Raw genomic sequence first — 19,724 nt, forward strand, 5'->3', positions numbered from 1 at the left:
CCAAGTTCGTTACTGGTGACCAGCTGGGATGCTTTCTGAGCATTGGGCTATTATAACCCACTTGTTGCATTTTGATGTTTTCAGACAAAAGTATAATCAAAGCACTACAGTGTGGACTGTCTAAATATCATGTTTTATGTGTTTAGTGTTAGGCTCGAGTTGCCTATTCTTTTGCCTTTTTTGGCTTTGGTTAATCAAGCATACCACAAATATGGACTCAGACACAAAATATTAGCCAAAACTTTTGAGAGTTATTTGTACAGAGTATCTGAGAGCTGTCAGCGTTTGTGTAAAGGTATGCATTTAGACTGAAATATCCTCATCACGAGGGGCATTTCAGGTTCGTTCAGTATTTTTGTGGTGGCATTGGAAAACCCTTCACATGGTAAAAATGGACATTTTCTATGATACATATATATGTCTGAAAAATACAGCTTCCTGAACTGAAATATTTTTTCTTTTGCATGTATCTCAGCCAGACGTTTGGTATTAACTGGTAACTGGTATTAAAATGATTAGACGTATATCTGTTTCGCTACACTATGTAACTATCCAACAACTTGCTCAAAGTGTAACATATTTATAGTTTCCTTAAGTTGGGGTACCAAAAAATTGTACGTAGAAAAAAAAAATCAGCTTTAGCCAAAACCCAAGCTTTCATCTTTTTTGGCTGTTTGCCAGAATTCTGGCTTAGTGACATCTGATGAGTTTTCCAGGCCTGCCTCACATTTCAACACTCAGTGGCACTGACAGGAATCTGAAGTAAGACAAAGTGCACAAACTCCCCATTAACTAAATTACAGGGAGTACATAATGTCTCTTGGTTACATTCACTGCCCATGCTGGGCTTATACAAGCTAATCATATAACCTCCTGGATTTACTGAGCGTTTAATGAGACTGATTGAATGATTAGAATGAACTTTTAGAAGGAACATGATGTTAAAGTGCTAGATTGCTGTACAGACAGTGGTACAACAATCTGTCTGTTGCTAGCAGCATTAGAGAGCTTACACAGTTTAGCCATGTTAAGAGTTCGTGACCTGCCAAGACTAAAAGCTGTATGCTTTGCTTCCTGAGCTCTGGAATCACTTAATCACCTTTGTGCACAAGACAATTGCGCTCTTACTAATGATCTGATATCTTACAGAACATCATATGCTGCTTTAGGCTATTCAGTTCTCCGAGTTTGTCTGGAATGCACTATTGTCCTGCTTGCATTGAAAACACACGGCCCGCCTGAACCCTGTAGCCCATCCTGCCATATCCAGTACCTCTAAAAGCAGCATGCTGGAGGGTGTTAACTGATCATGGGACATCTGACATTCAGAACAATAATCTGAACCTTCTGAGTAATCTGAAAGTCTGGAGTCTGAATTGAAGTGGGGTCAATTAACTGGCTAACGAAGTATCTAAACTTAATGCAGGGCATAGTGGGAGTGAATTCAGAGAAATATTGCTATGTAGGGAACATGTTTTGAGGGTGTATGCCTTACGAAAAACAATATATCAGTATATCAATATATCAGTTGACTAGGGACTTTTTATGCAATTCAAACCTTCATATGGTTTGAATTATGAAATTTAGAGGCAGAAAAAGTAACATAGTGGTTGTATGTTATTTTGATGCAGTCTTTGTGTACTAGAATGGGGAATGTTTTTTTCTTACCACACTAACAACAACCAATTTGGCTAATTGCAGCTTTGATACAGATTCAAGATACACAGTATTACTCGAGTACACAATTATCGCATAGTTTATGCAGAGTATCTGAAGGCCTATAAAAACCAGAGGCATGTTTTCACATATAGTTTGAGTCCATTTCCATATTCTTCCATAGTCATGATTAGTGGTTAAGAGTAGATTCATACTCAAAGGAGAATGATGCAACTGAAATTGAATAGATATTAGAGGTCAAAAGTTACTGTATGAACCTAGAATTAAAGACGACACCACACTGATCAGATCATACTCACCGATTCTATATCGCAGCAGAGAAAACAGCAAGGACACAACTTTTGAACTCTGACCTATAACCCGTACAGCTCAGCAGGTGGTGTGATGATGACTGTAGCGGAAAGTGACCCCCAAGTGGGTATCGGGAAACGGACGTGCCGACACTCCAAAATAGAGTGGGTAATACTCAGCAGTTTCTGATCGAATGGACATCCTATTTGTCTCCATCAAGCTTGTGTTCGTTTATCAGAACACAGTTGGCATCCATAGCAACACAGTTTGAAAATTCAGTCTTTTATATAGGTCAGATGAGGTTATCTCAGTCATCCTAAGTAAAATAAAAATGTGACATTTAATAAGCCCTTTGAAATTAAACATTATATATATATATATATATATATATATATATATATATATATATATATATATATATATATATATATATATATATATATATATATATATCTTAAGAAGCAACCATATATATATATATATATCTTAAGAAGCAACCTGCTCACAAATTTCTTGCTTTTGAATTTTTATATTAATCTCCCTGCAAAGCTTGTGCAATATGGTTTCACCCTCTGCAGAGAGGAAAGCTGTTAGTTTTCCATTATCCCAAATTCCTTTACCAGCAACAGGGATTTTATGATTCACAAATGAAAAACTAAAGCTAAGTTCTCTCATAGTTGGAAACCAAAAACTAATGAGAAAACAATAAAGTCTCAGGAGATAATAAAATACTTTGAGGGGAAAATGTCAGCAAAATAACACAACCTTTTTTGCTTCTTTTTTTTTCTCGCTTCATCCTTTTATCATTTAAATGAATATTCCAGAGTATCTTTCTATCATGGTGAAATGTGGCTTGACAAAAGGATCCCTTTCACCCCAAAGCCCATAGAGTATGACTGATCTGCAGGATGCTCATGTTAGGGTCATTACCATGTTCGTCATCACTTTCATCCCACTGGATTGAGGCTACGTTTTTCCTCTGTGCCTCTGTGCCTCTGAAAGCCTGTCAGCCTCTTACTGTCTCTCTGAGCCTGAGTCAGGTTAATTCGGCTATGATGGTCCCTGTGTACTCTGCCTGTATCATCCCTTTCTTTCATTTCTAATTGAACACCTTAAGCTCATCAGGAGCTGTCGGCTGGCCCAGACAAACAGTACAATCCTGACTATTTGTAACTGCATACATTTCCTATTAGTTTAACCATCATTACTGAATATATTTGTATTGTTTAAGAATAGTAAGCTTTAAGATGAAGAACAAAATCTGGAAAAGGAGTTAAATGGTTACCTAATACACTTAGTATGCGTTTATACCCAGTAAGACAGGTCGCATAGGCGATCTAAACGTGTCATTTCTGGTATCATAATGTCAGATTATACAGCATAAATGAATTACTGAGCATTATTGCTTTTATTTATGAAGAAATACTCAGCAAAGGTCATGCTTAGTGGAGGTGGCAAAAGAAGCTGATGACTGTGACCGAAACATTTAAACACACTTCACACAGCCTTTGTATGACTCCACACAGGATGTATACAGCCATGGGGTCTATGTGTGGTCATGTGGGTGACACATGATATTTGTTTAAAAGTAGTTGAGTGATATGCATTAAAATGATAGCAAATGCGGCAAGACTAACGTTTGTTTTTGTGTCATAGATATTTATAGATGTTTTTGCAAACACACAGTAGGGCTGAGGAACTTTCTGGATAAGCAGGAACCTTCTGGCTATGCGTCATTGTCTTTTAAGGAGAAGTACACTATTTGTGGATGATGAGACTGTCTAGACTGAAAAGCATAAGGACCAAGGCCCTTTTTTTACTCTCTCTTGAACATGGAATTTTACTATGAAAATGTTCTGTGCATGGAAATATTCTTCCTTTGACTGTTTTTATTTATTTTTTATTTACTTGATGGTTGGGTTGAGAGTTATCTTTGTGGGCTTTGTATCCATCCAAGGAAATAAAAAAGTTTTGCCAGGGATTAACACTGAACAGCTTTTCTTTCATTGTACCTCAGCTTCCCTCTCTTGTACATTGACATGCTTTTATGTAATCTATCCCCCCTTCATTTTTAATCTCTCTCTCTCTCTCTCTCTCTCTCTCTCTCTCTCTCTCTCTCTCTCTCTCTCTCTCTCTCTCTCTCTCTCTCTCTCTCTCTCTCTCTCTCTCTCTCTCTCTCTCTCTCTCTCTCTCTCTCTCAGGGTGACCACATGTGGGCCACTATGTTGGGGCAGAGCGTAAAGCTGCAACCGGTGGCCATTCAGAGCCTGTCAGAACTGGAGCGAGCCCGGTTACAGGAGGTGGCCCTCTATCACCTAGAGGAGAGAGAGCTGGACTTCAAGATCAGCATTCCCAAAGGTGTGTACACACCAAACTCACTCTAACTCTATTGTACTCTGTATACACAAATTATCATTGAGCCTCTCTTTTTTTATATATATAAAAATCACTCACATCCCTCCCAGTTCTGAATTTGTGGAGCTGAATCTTTCAACTAGTATTTGGGCTGAGCCTTAAATATTGTGGTAATTTCAAGATAAGGGTGGCCTGGAATTTGCAGAAAGCTCCATAAACACCACACTACAGAGGATTCATCAGAATCCAGAGGGACGGTAAATCTATTGGGTTCATTTGTTGGAGGTAGAAAAGAGGCTGTCTGTGAGTGTGAGAGATGAAGAGAGAAAGATGAAAAACAAAAAACGGGTTCAGGAAAAAGGCTTTGGATTTCAGGGCATGTCTATTTTTACTGTATATAAACAAGGAATGTGTATGTTACGGGTCATGGCATTAAAACATCTGGTCTGATTTGCATCTGTTTGTCACGTTAGAAGATGCACTAAGAGTTTTCCGTGAAAAACACACTCACTCTTTCAGTCTCTTGCATTCCTTCACATTTCCTAAGATCTACATTCATTAGCAGTTTGAGTGTAGGCCTCACTTTTTATGAGTGGATGTTTAGTATGGAGTTTTCAGGACATGTGTGAGATTTCTGTTTTTGCAGCCTGTCTCACATCAAAACTAAGCAGCCAAGCCAAGCCAATGTGAGCTCATCCACAAGGTACGGATCAGTGGAATGTAACCATTCTTCCATAGAGCTGCATTTGAACTCATCCTCAGTGAATAGCTCTAATCGTGTACTCCAGTTGACGCCTACGAAATGAGACCAGTGGGCTTTGTGGGAATATTTACAGAATGCTCTGTTTCCCAAGTGAAAAGCAATCCGACTTCCCACCACTATGAGACTGGTACTGGGAGATTTTGGTGGCTTATTTGGAAGTTGTACAGGTCATTTCGAAGTCATACCTTATATGACTTTGTTTTGGTCTTTCATGCTCCTGCCTGAATTGGTTCCATACTTTGCTTTCACTCTCTAACATACCTTAGAGTGAACTTTTTTCCCCCCTTTCTCTCCGTTCTCTCGCCAGAGCGTTGATGGGAGATTAGCCCATGATGCCTTGGGGTGTAGGGAGGGGGGAGAGCGAATTGCTGTGGAAATAAATGCTCATTTCCTCTAGTCATGGGAATTTGACCCCACGTAAAGCTTCTTCACATGATGCTTGAAACCCCAGTGTGGTGTCATAGCCTCTCTCTTCTGTTTCTCTCTCTCTCTATGTTTTCTCTCTCTCTCTCTCACTCTCTCTCTCACTCCCTCTGGACACATCACAGCAGTAGCTTTCACATATGGACACTGCCTGAACCACACTCTCAGGAAAAATGGAAATGTCTGAAAAAAATCAGCAAATAATCAACAGCATCTATTTTGGTCAGTCTTCAGGGACAAGACTGTCATGTAAAGTAAAATCAATCAAAAGATGAAAATGAGACTCTACTTTCTGAACATATCCAAAAGATGGATAGTTATGATTATAAGAATATATATATATATATATATATATATATATATATATATATATATATATATATATATATATATATATATATATGTATTTTTTTTTTGTTGACATATTTTGACAAATAACTCTGGTTTCCTCCCTCAGTGCAAAGACATGCATGGTAGGCTGATTGGCGTGTCTAAAGTGTCCGTAGTGTATGAATGGGTGTGTGAACGTGTATGTGATTGTGCCCTGCGATGGATTGGCACCCTGTCCGGGGTGTACCCCGCCTTGTGCCCGATGCTCCCTGGGATAGGCTCCAGGTTCCCTGTGACTCTGAAAAGGAGTAAGCGGTAGAAGATGGATGGATGGATGGATGATATTTTGTCAAATATGTAAAAAAAACAAAAACAAACAACAACAACAATTTTCACTTCCTTTTTCACATGAACGTATGTAAGATGTAAAAACTTCATGAACGTAAGAAGAAAAACATTTTATTTTGCTTCTTTGTTTCCTCCACAGGCAAGATAAATGATTAACTGCAGGGGGGTGTGAAAGTGGGGAAAAATTTGTAAAAGTCTGCACACCCCTTAACTAATACTTTGTTAAAGCATATTTTGCTTGTAATACAGCAGTCAGTCTATCTGGCTAAGAGTCTAATAACATACCACACCCTGATTTGGCTATTTCATTTCACTCATCCTAGCGTAAATACTCCAGATCTATCAAATACCGAGAGGATATCCTGTGCGCAGCCCACTTAATGTTATTCTACTTCCATTTTAGATATAAATTAGATCTGTGCTATTCCAAAAATTTCTTCTTCTTCTTCTTCTTCTTCTTCTTCTTCTTCTTCTTCTTCTTCTTCTTCTTCTTCTTCTTCTTCTTCTTCTTCTTCTTCTTCTTCTTCTTCTTCTTCTTCTTCTTCTTCTTCTTCTTCTTCTTCTTCTTCTTCTTCTTCTTCTTCTTCTTCTTCTTCTTCTTCTTCTTCTTCTTCTTCTTCTTCTTCTGCCATTCCTTTGTTGACTTGCATTTGTGCTTTTGGTTGTTGCCATGAAACAGTTTCCTCCTCTTCAGCTGTCTAACAGAAGCCTGCAGGTACTGTGACAGAAAAGTTTGCCATTTGGAGCTAGCCATGATTCTCTCTATCCTGACTAGTGCTCCAGTCCCAGCCAAAGAGAAGTAGCCCCATAACACGATGCTGCCAACACTGTGCTTCACAGTGGGTGTGGTGTTCTTTGGGTGATAAACTGTCTTGTTTTTGCGCCAATCAATTTTTTTCTAATTATGCCCAAAAAGTAGTACCTTGGACTCATCAGACCATAACACATTTTGTCACATGATTTGGGATGATTTAGATTGGCTTGAAGGTTTATGTTTTTGTGAAAGGGCTTCAATCTAGCCACCCTACCCAACAGCCCAGACATATGAAGAATACAAGAGATTGTTGTCACATGCACTGAGTGACCAGTACTTACCAGATATTCCTGGAGCTCCTTTAATGTTGTGTTTGTTCTCTTGGTAGCCTCTCTGATATATTTTCTTCTTGTTCTTTCATCAGTTTGTGGAGGGATATCCTGTTCTTGTTAATGTAACACCTTCCAGGTGATTCATGTCCTGTCCTGTTCTTGTAACACCTTCCAGGTGTTCCATGTCACATCTAAAGTTCTGGAAGTTATTTTGTACCCCTCTCTTGATCGTTAACTTTCGACAATGAAATCCCATACACGCTTTGTAAATTCTTTGCAGACCATGGCTTTTAGCTGTCAGATGAAACCAAGATTATATCAATAGTCTTATAGAAACTTGAATTTTATTGATTGCTACTGACATGATTTATCGCTGTTTTATTTATTTTTTACATTACAAAAACCTGCAATTTTAAACCTGGGTGTATTGTTTTTTTATATATATATATATATATATGTATCCACTGTATTTTAGATTTAAATGCAGCTTAACATTTTAAATGATCAACCAGCTTTCCACATTCAACCATTTTTGATAGGAGTAGCAGAATATTGCAGGAGCTGTTAATAGAATGTAAAAGAATAGTATTTGACCAAATTTCTACAGCATCTAAGTTCTGCCCAATTTACTCTTGTTTTAAGAAACTTAGTACCAATCATATTTCTGAAATTTCAAAAAAATTATTTCCAAGAGTTGCTTAGATTATCAAAAGCCCAACCAAACTGTCTAATATATAAAATGTATTATGTTTTAATGTTGCTTTCTAATACATAAAAAATATGTATGCCACAGATTTATGAGCACTGCGTAAAGTGTTTTATTAAATTGCATGCAATTCTTACATATGATCAGGTATATTAGTAGTAACTAGTAGCACTAGTAACGTGCTAAAAAAACATGTTGTATGCCATTTTGTGATACCGTCTCCTTTGTTTTCTATTCAGAGATTCGCAAGATGAGGAAGTCACTAAGAAGAAAATTTGATTCCTTTTCCAAGGAAAAGAAAGAAAGAGGTAAAGAAGTATTTGTATGTGTGTGTGTGGGGGGGGGGGGGGGGGGGTGTCTTTCTTTCTTGAGTGATTGAAGCGTTTATTCACTTACCAAAACACTTTTGACTCCTATTAGTTTCTTTCACCGTTCACAATTTATACTTTTCATCACGCACTAAACTGCATGGGAAGGAGAAATATTTTTTTCAGTTGAATCAAACTTTAAGTGTATGCACATGGACTCCAACAGTCTTCTATCACACCACACATTCCATCCTAATCTCATCACTCCCAAATCTCTCTTGAAAATAAACTATCAAAAATGCCCGTCCCAACAAAGACCCCCAAATTTTTTTTTACAGTCTCTTCTTCTCTTAACCCCTGATAAGGTTGTGAGAAATGAGAAGAGACATTTCTGCTATGAGCATAATGTGCATTTGTACATGTGCACAACCCCTGGGAAATCCCCTATAGGCCTTTGAGACATGCTACTTATCCAGCTTTAGTGCCTTCAGAACATTGAGATTTGGCATGGTTTTCTATGCCACTGAGGGTTTATCGTCTACAATCTGTGCAGCCATGTGTTATGGACACGTTTTTGGTTTTTTGTGCAAACTATATTCTGTATAGTTGATTATATATATATATATATATATATATATATATATATATATATATATATATATATATATATATATATATGTGAGTGGGTTACTGTAGCTAGTTTGAACATAAATTCATTAATGGATAGAAGTGAAATATCATGCACTCTTTGTTTAGTCCTAACAGTGAAGTTAGGATGTTAGTGAGGATCAATCGAAGTCTAAAGATACTAATGACCTAAGATACTGCCAGAACCAGAAGTCCAGAGGAAATTCTTAACGGTCTCAGCAGTCTCCCTGCTGTCTTTAAGCCACAAGGGAAAAGGGGTTGGAGTACAATTTTGGATTTAGCGCTTGCCATCCAGTAGTGCGTGGCTGCTCTATTTTTAGTTTTGTAGTCAAGCATCAAGATTTTAATTCTAAAGGAGGCATCAGTGAAGTAACGTGAGTGAATTTAGATAGAGAAGTCAAACTGCTGCTTCAGGAACAGTTGAAAGAATCTAAAGTCATATGACAGGAGATTTTCCTGAACAAGAGAAGATGAGGGAATAAACAAGGCGTCCTTGGAAAGAAATTGTCGAATCTTCATGCATGGCCAGGTATAGCATTAAAGGCTTGTGCACTAAATGCCTTTTAAGTGTGTTTTTGTTTAAAGTTGTGATGAAAACACACTCCAAGGTTTGGATGGGAGTAATTTCTTGTTGTCTTAAGTTTGTTCCTGTCAACAAAAATAGTTATGCTGATCTAATAAAGATCACAGTGGTGAAGCAGGTAGTGTTGCTGCCTCACAGCTCCACAGTTTGATCCTGAGCTTGGGTTCCTTTCTGTGTTTCTTGTATTTTGCATGTTCTTCCTGTGTTTGCCTGGGTTTCTTCTGGGTTCTCCAGTTTCTTCCAACCACTGAAACATGCCAGAACTGACAACTAGAGGTGTATGTGTGTGTGCATGGTGCTCTGTGATGGACTGGCATACCATCCAGGGTGTATTCCTGCCTAACGATCGGGCCGAGTGTTCTCAGGATTGGCTCCAGATCCACCAAGACTGTGACCAGGATGAAGCAACTACTGATCTAGGATCTGAGATTCTATTTGATCCTTAAAGCATGAGAGTCTCAAATATCCTTGAGTGTTAGATGTTAGATGCCTGAGTCTGTCAGCATCTGTCTGCTGATGTTTCAGGCAACCTGCCATTTCTTATTTGACTACTATCCTCAGTTCCCCATGCTAGATGACAGCAAAATAAGGCAAGGCTGGATAGAGGGATAGGAGGAGTTGGATTGAGGAGGAGGCACAGAGTGTGTTTAAAAGAAGACTTAATCCTCCTATCCTTACAGATTACTGGCAGGTCTCCAGAAGTGGGTCATCGTAGGCTGACCTGCCAAAGTGAGTTCACACCTCACACATGAGTTTAGATGGACAGAGATCAAAAGATATAGAGGTCACAGAGAGAGAGAGAGAGAGAGAGAGAGAGAGAGAGAGAGAGAGAGAGAGAGAGAGAGAGAGAGCACTCAGGCTATGCATCAGGCATGTAAGACAGGTGGAATGCCAACCACAACAGTTGACTTAATCCTACTCCCATGTAGTGCTGCTGATCTTTCAGAGGCTTAAACGTAAATAAAAATAAATAACTAAAAAACAGACATAGTACATAACTAATTCAGGAGATGGCTTTATCATGAATCTAGACGCACTGCCAAACTTTCTGTTGTGGAAAACTTTGCCCAGTATTACAGCAAGCTGAAATTTTATTTAAGAGGCTTACCTACTGATGACAGCATGTTAAACACTGACGTACAGTAGGATTGCATCAAAACTTGTTGTTTCCATGACGTGCCTCGGGCTAAATGTGCCTCATGCTGTCATTAGAGGATTGTCAGGTTTGGAACCAGAGTTCTCAGTGTCTGTACCGGGTTTCTATTTGTAGCCAAGTAATACAATCAAGTTTATTTCTTGTGTCTGTCAACTACAAGGTGTAATAATATTATACTATTACAGTTTCAAACTATAATATTATAATATTTGTTTTTGCGGTATTAAATTGACAAAAGGCTAAATTTATTCAAATAAAGTTATCTGCAATACAATCATCTGTGTCTTTTCTTTGCTTCACATGAATTCAGTATATTTTTTGAGTGTTCAACTCCATTCCGAGTTCAGTATGGAGTGCACTGTGCTGGCTTAATAAGGAAGCAGAAAGTGTGGGCAGCATATCCGTTGTTGTGCTCAGTAAGGGCATTGTGGGTTGGATGGGATGGACCGAAGACTAGCAGAGCAGTATCTCTGAGCCCAGAAACTGATACAGATGAACCACTTTCCTGTTTGGAAACAGTACAGATGAGATGCACTCTGCCAGTATGATGTGCCAGTGAGTCAGCCAGCATTTCTATGCTGTTGTCTCAGGCATCATTTTCACTTCCTCTGACCCTCCAACTCACTCGGGCAGTCCATCGAGCGTTTCAATATTGTGTCACTGTAACACATAGCCATTCAATTATTGTGTGTGATCAGCATTTTGAGATGAGCTCTTTATAAAACCGTGCAACTTTTCAAAGCCACATTCTGGCCTAAATTGCTGGCCTAAATCTTTCAAAAACTCCCTTCCTGTTGAAGGAGCTTGGACTATAAATACACTTTTTTCTATCAGTCAGTTTGAGCACAGAAACAGAAACTGCTCTAAATATGAAAGCATTTCGATTGAAGGACACCATGAAGCCTTCATGAGTAATAGCTCAAGAAGAATTATTTATATATTGGTACGGTACTGTGCTGTCAGTAACTTTTTGTTTTTTCACATAAAAAATGTGTTTGTTCATGTTCTTGAATTTAATAAGATGGTCTTATCTGGGTCCAGCTGATCCAGCTACAGCTTGAATGATTATAGTAGCATTTATTCCATCTCAGATTAGATATATAAGACAACACTGAATCAAATTACTGTTGGGGCCAAGAAAAGAATGCAAATAAATGGTTTTGTAATACTGAAATTCAAGGATCATTGAAATTCTGTTTATTAGCCTTAGATGGAATTTCTCCAACACAATGATGTGAATATTAAAGTATAATAATTATGATAATATGGCATAATAAATCTAGGTGAAACCAGAGAAAACAGAGGAGTGTATGACCTTACAACTTGTGTAACTGCTGAAATCTAACAATTGTTTTGTCTCTTTTGCCCTCAGAAACAGCCCCCAAGGCGTTTGGGATTCCTCTCTCACAGGTGATCGCTAACGATCGGGCCTATAAACAGCGACAGGATGCTCTGAAGGAGAGCCGCCGGGATTGTCTGGAGTTGGAGGCCAGCGTCATGCACTTCCGTGCTGAAAAACGGCAGCAGAATGGAAACCGGCCCCTGGTGAGCACAGCCTCGACCTCAGGCGATGCATCCTCATCGCTTCTGGAGCTCCACAGCAAACCGCTTTCACCAACTTTCCTGGACAACAGCTCTCGCAGCCACAGACGGGTAAGAGGATAGAACAGTGCTCTGAAATGAATTACTTCCTATTGAATCTGAAGATTCTCAGAGACTTATTCATTTCAATAAGCTTATTGGTCACTTATGTGACCAATGTCACCTCACATTCAGTAATGGATGACAGTCACCATGTCTAGAGTTTATTCAATTTCTGTACTTATGTACTTTTCTGTATGTTTTTTTTAATATACAGAACTGTCTAGTGTGTTTGGACTGAGAAAAATTAACACATTTATTTGTCCATTGCAGTTGCATTGACCATGTAAATTCCATATGAATGGCCTTCTCTTGTGGTATTCAACACATCAATGGCCATTAAATATGAGCTTGCTGTCAATGCTAAATGTGAATATAGATTAATTTTATTGTTTCTTAGCAATTTACCAACACATCTGAGGGAAATGTTGATGTTCTTGATGATTTTGTCTCATTTCCATTGAGTCAAATGTATAAAAGTTTTTTTTTTTTGTATAAAATATGTACCAAACAGTGAATTGTATGTTCAGTGGTATAAATTTTACCAATTAATGCGTCTCTATGTGGATTGAGCTAAAGCAAATACTGCTATAATCTCAATTTAAAATAGGTCATACATTACAGTGTGAGCAGCCATGTTGCTATGATATTATATACAGTATTTGGGGATTGAGGATACCTTCCAGACTCCCCAAGTATGAATTCCATGTTAAGGGGGTGGGGTTTTTTTGGTTACAGAGTTTTAGTAGGTGCAGCATAAGTACCAATTCTCACACTTTTATGGCACGGTGTGCCAATGTTCAAAGCATGAATTCACCAGTTCCATTTGAACGCACCAGTAGAACATTCAAACGACCCAGTGTATGTAGTATATTGGTTAAAAGAAACCCCAATAATAATCAGTTTGGATTGATGGAAGATTTACCAGCTGTCTTTAGTGATTTTTTGAAGATGGTGAGAGATTCTGCGGTCTGGATTGAGGTTGGAAGTTCATTCTGCCACTGAGGGACGGTCAGTTTGAAGGTTCTGGAAAGGGATCTTGAGCCACACTGAGTAGGCACTACTAAGTGTCGGTCGTTGATTGATCGCAGATTGCGTGAGGGAACGTAAACCTCAGGGAGAGTGATGAGGTAGTAGGGTGTTGTTCCAGACAAGGTCTTGTACGTGAGCATCAAGGTATTGAAGTTGATACTGGCGGCTACAGGAAGCCAGTGAAGGGAGATTAAGAAGGGTGTGTCATGGGTTTTTTTGGGCTGGTTGAAGACGAGCCGTGCTGTTGCATTCTGAATCATCTGAAGGGGTTTGATGGAGCTGACTGGGAGGCCCGAGAGTAGCACATTGCAGTAGTCCAGTTTTGAGATGACAAGAGTCTGGACTACTAGCTGTGTAGCCTGTTCAGTGAGATAAGAACTGATTTTATTGATGTTGTACAGAATGAACCTACAGGATCGTGCAGTTGTTGAAACGTGGTCTTTGAAGGTCAAACTGCCATCAAAAGTCACCCTTATTGTATCCATACTCATGTCCAGAATCATGCTTAAATAACATATTCTCCATTAAGAATAGAACGATCTGTGTTTGAATTAACAAACCTTTCATGTATGTACCCACTTCTATGTACTAATCTTCTAGACTATACTTGTAAGTATAAAGCCATTCTATATGTTTTGTGATTTACTAATCATCACACTCCGCTGCATTCAGGAAAAATGAAATGTTTGTGTCCATCACAGTGAACCAGTGGACTACAACTTAAAGCCTGAAACAGGATTGAGGAATACTGAGGAAATGTCACAATACTTCTCTCCCTTCAAACCTGAACAGGCTTTCAAAACACTGTTTTGGGTGTTTTAGATGACTGGCATCCAGCAGAGAAGCAAGAGATTGGAGATAAAATAAACAGACTACAAAAGCAATTTGCAAAGGATACAGTACATGAAGGTCTTTAGCATACACTGTGTGACTGGGCTTGAGATCAGTTATATATATCGGTAAACAAGAGCATGCCAGTGTGAAGCATGCTTGTTTTCTTTGTAATTGTCGCAGTTGGGCTAGGGTAATGCATAGTGCTAGAGGGTTGGGGTTGGCGCAGAGCTTAAATTGCTAAAACTGTTTAAGTTTTCTCTTACCAGTGTTTGCTTTGGTTAAGTCTTGATTATTTAAAGTGGTAGAGAGTCTTCATCTTTTCATCAGAAGAAGGAGAAGGTTGATCCAATAGTTAATCTCTTGTGTAGATACACATGGGAACTGCAGAAATGCTTTCAGTGCAGATGTATATTTTCAGGAACAATACGCAGGGGGGCAGTTGAAATACAGCCGAATAATGTGATCGATGGAACATTAATCTAACCACTAGTCACTATTTGACTTGTATTATTTCTAAAACACATACCATGACCTAACTACGATATTGTTATCCTGACCCCAACTGCACTTTTAATTAACTTTTAGGGTGCTGAAACTTATTGAGGATGAATACAAGGCTGGCTGTGGTACTGGTACCTGAAAATTTATGCCACTTATATCCTTTTATACCTTAGCAATTTGCCAACAGTTTTTATTATTATTATTATTATTATTATTATTATTATTATTATTATTAACTAAAGAATGACATCATACTTTTTTCCAGTTAAAGTTATGCTTTATGTTGTGGAAAATGTTGTGTATGAAATAAGACACTTCCATTAAAACAGTTATAAGCAGTCGTTCCCTCACCAAGCTTAAAGTTAAAAAGACAAGAAACTGTCACGTTACAGACAAACCGCAGAGTCCGAACTCATAAAGTATTCACCGTGTCAGAGAACCTAAAGTTGACAGCTTTTCCTTCTGACTGTTACAGAGTACTAACACTGAAGACTTCTTCCAAATACTCTGAATAAACCTCTTCTCACAGAAAAAAATATGTTCATGTGGAGCGTCTGCCATAAAAGTTCCCTGTGAATGAGCGGTCTGTATAAAAACAAGAACTTATTAGAACAAGTGCATTCATATAAACTTTTGAATTGCCTTGCAGACATAACTACTGTCAGAGCTGATGTTATAGAAAATAAATGAAAGCCTTTTGGCTAATCAGATTCAAAACAGTGCTGCAGCATAAAACAAAATAAAATTCAGTCTACTGATTCCATTATATATCACTGCGAATCAGTGTGAGAAATGCAGGCAATGGATAGTCGGTAGTTTTACGTGGTTAAAATAGCTCCGGTTCCTGTGTGGTGCCCCTGGCTCAGTGGGAATGGAGACTGCCTTGATCTGTGTGGCTTCTGCACAGCGTGAATGTCCAAGATCCATATCTGCCTTTCCACTAAGCCGAATTACACGAGCCCAGCCCTGTGAGCTAGAGGTGGGAAAGAGAGAATGATGCACTAGTGATGGGTTACTGGATGGCTGATGCAATAACTGAAGAGCCCTTCTGAAGATGTGTTTACATTCTGGCATATGCACTTTTTCGTGACTAAAAAAAGATTTGCAGTAATTGCATGCTAATGTATTTTCCATTACCTTTTCACTCAGACAGCCACTTATGGAGTGTTAACATTGTTATGTACTGCAAAAATAGGAGCGAAAATATTTTGGCCATGAAGCTGCTGCAAGAATTTACAATACAAAACACTTTAACACAAACTCACAAATTTGATGTGTCACTGTCAGAATTGTTTTTTGCACACACACACACACAAAAAAAACACACTTCTATGCATAGCAAATGTGCGTTATCTGTTAGGAAATGTGTGTTTACGGTGTTAGCAAATGTTACCTGAGTTATCTGTACTTGTCTTTGTTATTTCATTGTATTATGAGTCAAATTCCGCTGAGCCAAATTCGACCAAGTCAGATTCTCATTATACACTATAGTGCACTTGGGCACTAATGCACAATTCTGGGTCTGAGTCTGATTCAGATTCTGAAAAGATCATCTGAGGAGAAAAGAAACAGTATTCGCTCTGTAGCTCAGTATTTGACACATTAAACTGAGAATGGGAATGAAGGATCTGACTTAATGACTCAATAATAAATCTTAAAACAGTAGAGAGAATTTCACTCTGTTTTACGTTAACTCTGTATATAATTTCTCATTCTTACGACACAAATGAGAAACAGTTGGATGACATCAGCTGAAATTTTATGTGCATCTCTCTCTCTCTCTCTCTCTCTCTCTCTCTCTCTCTCTCTCTCTCTCTCAGTTGCCATGTTTTTTTCTTCTCTGCATTCCTTTAACTTTCGGGGGAAAAGTCAAAACAAAATGAACTCTTCTCAGTTTGTTCTTATTTCTCCCTTGCTGTCTATCTCCAGGGAGGATTGTCCGTGGACTCCATCTCAGACTTGGTGGAAAGTCAGTCCAGGCTTCTGGAGGCACTGCAGCTCTCTCATCCTAATGAATTGGACATCAAGAAGACGCCAGCGGGCCGCACACAGACCAAGCTGAGCCTGAACCCCATTTACAGACAGGTGCCACGTGTCATGGAGCGCTGCTGCCAGCACATACACACATACGGTGAGCACTGCAGGATAGGGACCGGCTCTCAGTCATCAGGACTGAACCCATACACCTACTACATACTGAAATCAATGTTCTACAGCACATATTGAGCAGCAGGCTCCTTCTGCCCCTGTGCAGAAGGGAACATTTTCGTGAGTCTTTCCTCCCGGCTAGCATCAGACTGTACAATTCTGTCCTCAGCTCATCTGTTTAGTCCACTTGGTAGTTCATCCCTGCACAGTTTACTGCACTTTATTCAGTTCCATGCTGCACAAAGAAATTTTCTGCACTTTGGTTAGAAATTCTAGGATACGTTGAATATACATTTATAGCCTTTATAGTTTTATACATACTCATGTACTGTACATATATTATTTTCCCCCTACAGTTTATACACTTTTATACATCTGAATGATATTTTAAAAATAAATCATTTTAACTCATGTGGTAATACCCTTTTGCTGCTATAGTGTCTTTCTTATATTAGACAATAATTTCTCTTGCCTGCTGCTGGAACGCTGGAATTTCCCACTTGGGATGAATAAAGATTTATGTTATTTTTATCTTATATAAACAGACTTGAGGGCTTGTTTAAAGGTGTGGTCAGTGCTCTTTGAAGTCAGAACACGTTTTGCGAGTTATCCTCATATTCGGACGCTGTTATAAGATAGCTACTTAAAGATAAAACTTAGGTCTCCGGAAAATAGGAGCAGAAACAAAAGCTGTGGATCAACAAATCTTTTGCATTTTAATCATGTTGCCTGTCAATTCATAAAGGTCCTCCTCCTGTGCATGCATTCAGGCTGTCTATTAGAGCTGGATGATATCTAAAAAATAATTATCACAATATTTCCTTATTAAAATATTGTGATTATCATCTATGTTTACATCTCCCCAGATGTAAACATGGAGGATGCTAGGTTGGTTTGTAAGAAAGGCATTATCGGCCGTTTGGCAGTAACTGGTTTTAAACCAAATGAAAGAGGAGAACCGGAGAATCCAACCAAAGTATTTTTTTGTAGGCTATTATTAACATCTCTATTAAATCTTTTCCCCCATGCATCATGGGTGATTACCTCCTGTCAATCATTATCAGTATTTGATTATATCACCCCATTGCCAAGGCCTGCTTTCTTTGTGGCTTGGAGGGAACATTAAAGGAAGAAGCTGTATTTGTCTGAATTTTGAGTTCTGGCTTGCTTCAGCCAACTTCCACCAATATCAGGCAGTGGTGGTTCAGTGGTTAAAGCTTTGGGCTACAAATTTCTGCACCACCTCGACTGCCACTGAAGGTCCTTGAGTGAGCTCTTTACCCCATAACTTCTCAGTTATCCTGTTTAATTTGTCACTTTGGATAATCAATAAATCATTCAAATAAAATCGCTGTAAAATAGCTGACTGCACATTTAATTTATTTAATGGGATTTCTAATTATCTTACCTGTGTATTTTTACAACTGTAAACTTCACATATCCAATTTTTATCTTTAGATGTAATTAAGCAGTGATATATTGCTAAGCTCTTCATTTTGATTTCTTCTTTGCTCTCCAGGGTTGCAGACGGTGGGGATTTTCCGAGTAGGAAGCTCCAAAAAGAGAGTCCGCCAAGTTAGTTTCAGCACACACTACCCCCTAGTGTCAGTTTAGGCTAAAGCCTGCAGCCTCCTTTTCAACCATAACACTCAAGCCATCAGATACCTTTGCAATATGTGTTTTATAATTACTTGGAGTTTATCTATACAGTGTTGTCCACTTCTATTGGCACCCTTGGTAAATATGAGCAAAGAAGGCCGTTTTTTATTGTTTACCCTTTTGATCTATTGTTTAAAATAAAAATCACAAAAATACTCTGCTGTCATGAGTAATAAAACACAGGTTTATCAAAAAAACATATCTTTGTTAAATATAGGTGTGCAAGAATTATTGGAACCCCTATGAATTCATATGAGAAAAATATATGTGAAGTATTTTTCCATTTATATTATTTTTATTTTTTAGTACACCTGGGTGACTAGGAACAGGACATTGTTCAAACATGACTTCCTGTTTCACAGGGGTATAAATATGAGGTAACACATAGGCCAAATTCCCTTAATCATTTATGGGTAAAACCAAGAAATATAGCTGTGATGTACGACAAAAGGTTGTTGAGCTTCACAAAATGGGAAGCAGCTATAAGAAAATAGCACAAGCATTGAAAATGCCCATTTCCACCATCAGGGCAATAATTAAGAAGTTCCAGTCAACTGGAAATGTTAGGAATCAACCTGGATTTGGACGCGTGTCTATATTGTCTCAATGCACATGGTTAGAGGATGGTTCGAGTGGCCAAAAAATCTCAAAGGATCACAGCTGGTGAATTGCTGGTGAGTTAGTTGCATCTTGTGGACAGAAAGTCTCCAAAACTACAATCTGAAGTCACCTACATCACCACAAGTTGTTTGGAAGGGTTTCAATAATTAAGCCTCTACTTTCATCCAAAAACAAACTCAAGGGTCTTTAGTTTGTCAGACACTTCTGGAACTTCAAATGGGATCGGGTTCTATGGTCAGATGAAACCAAAATAGAGCTTTTTGGCAATAAACACCAGAGGTGGTTTTGGTGCACACAGAGAGGTAGCCATATGGAAAAGTACCTCATGCCCACAGTTAAATATGGTGCTGGCTCTTTAATGTTTTGGGGCTGTTTTTCTGCCAGAAGACCTGGACATTTTGTTAGGATACATGGCATCATGGACTATCAATTATATCAACAGATATTAAATGAAAATCTGACTGCCTCTGCCAGAAAGCTTAAAAAAGGCAGTGGTTGGATCTTCCAGCAGGACAATGATCCAAAACATACATCAAAATCAACACAAAAATGGTTTACTGACCACAAAATCAAGATCCTGCCATGGCCAGCCCAGTCCCCTGACTTGAAACCTG

The 19,724-nt window shown here is 38.6% G+C and overlaps 1 protein-coding gene across 4 annotated transcripts in view; it reads left to right on the plus strand.

Moving 5' to 3' along the window:
* arhgap36 (Rho GTPase activating protein 36) overlaps positions 1 to 19,724 on the plus strand; it is a 42,499-nt gene that overhangs the window by 14,548 nt on the left and 8,227 nt on the right. For all 4 annotated transcript variants that reach the window (XM_017471479.3, XM_017471478.3, XM_047156848.2 and 1 more), the window contains exons 2-6: positions 4,170 to 4,326; positions 8,219 to 8,287; positions 12,047 to 12,327; positions 16,612 to 16,813; positions 18,350 to 18,405. In XM_017471479.3, coding sequence (XP_017326968.1) covers positions 4,170 to 4,326; positions 8,219 to 8,287; positions 12,047 to 12,327; positions 16,612 to 16,813; positions 18,350 to 18,405 — 765 coding nt within the window. The remainder of the gene's footprint in view (positions 1 to 4,169; positions 4,327 to 8,218; positions 8,288 to 12,046; positions 12,328 to 16,611; positions 16,814 to 18,349; positions 18,406 to 19,724) is intronic.

Source organism: Ictalurus punctatus, chromosome 7 (genome assembly GCF_001660625.3).
Source record: "Ictalurus punctatus breed USDA103 chromosome 7, Coco_2.0, whole genome shotgun sequence".
NCBI classification, from domain to species: domain Eukaryota; kingdom Metazoa; phylum Chordata; class Actinopteri; order Siluriformes; family Ictaluridae; genus Ictalurus; species Ictalurus punctatus.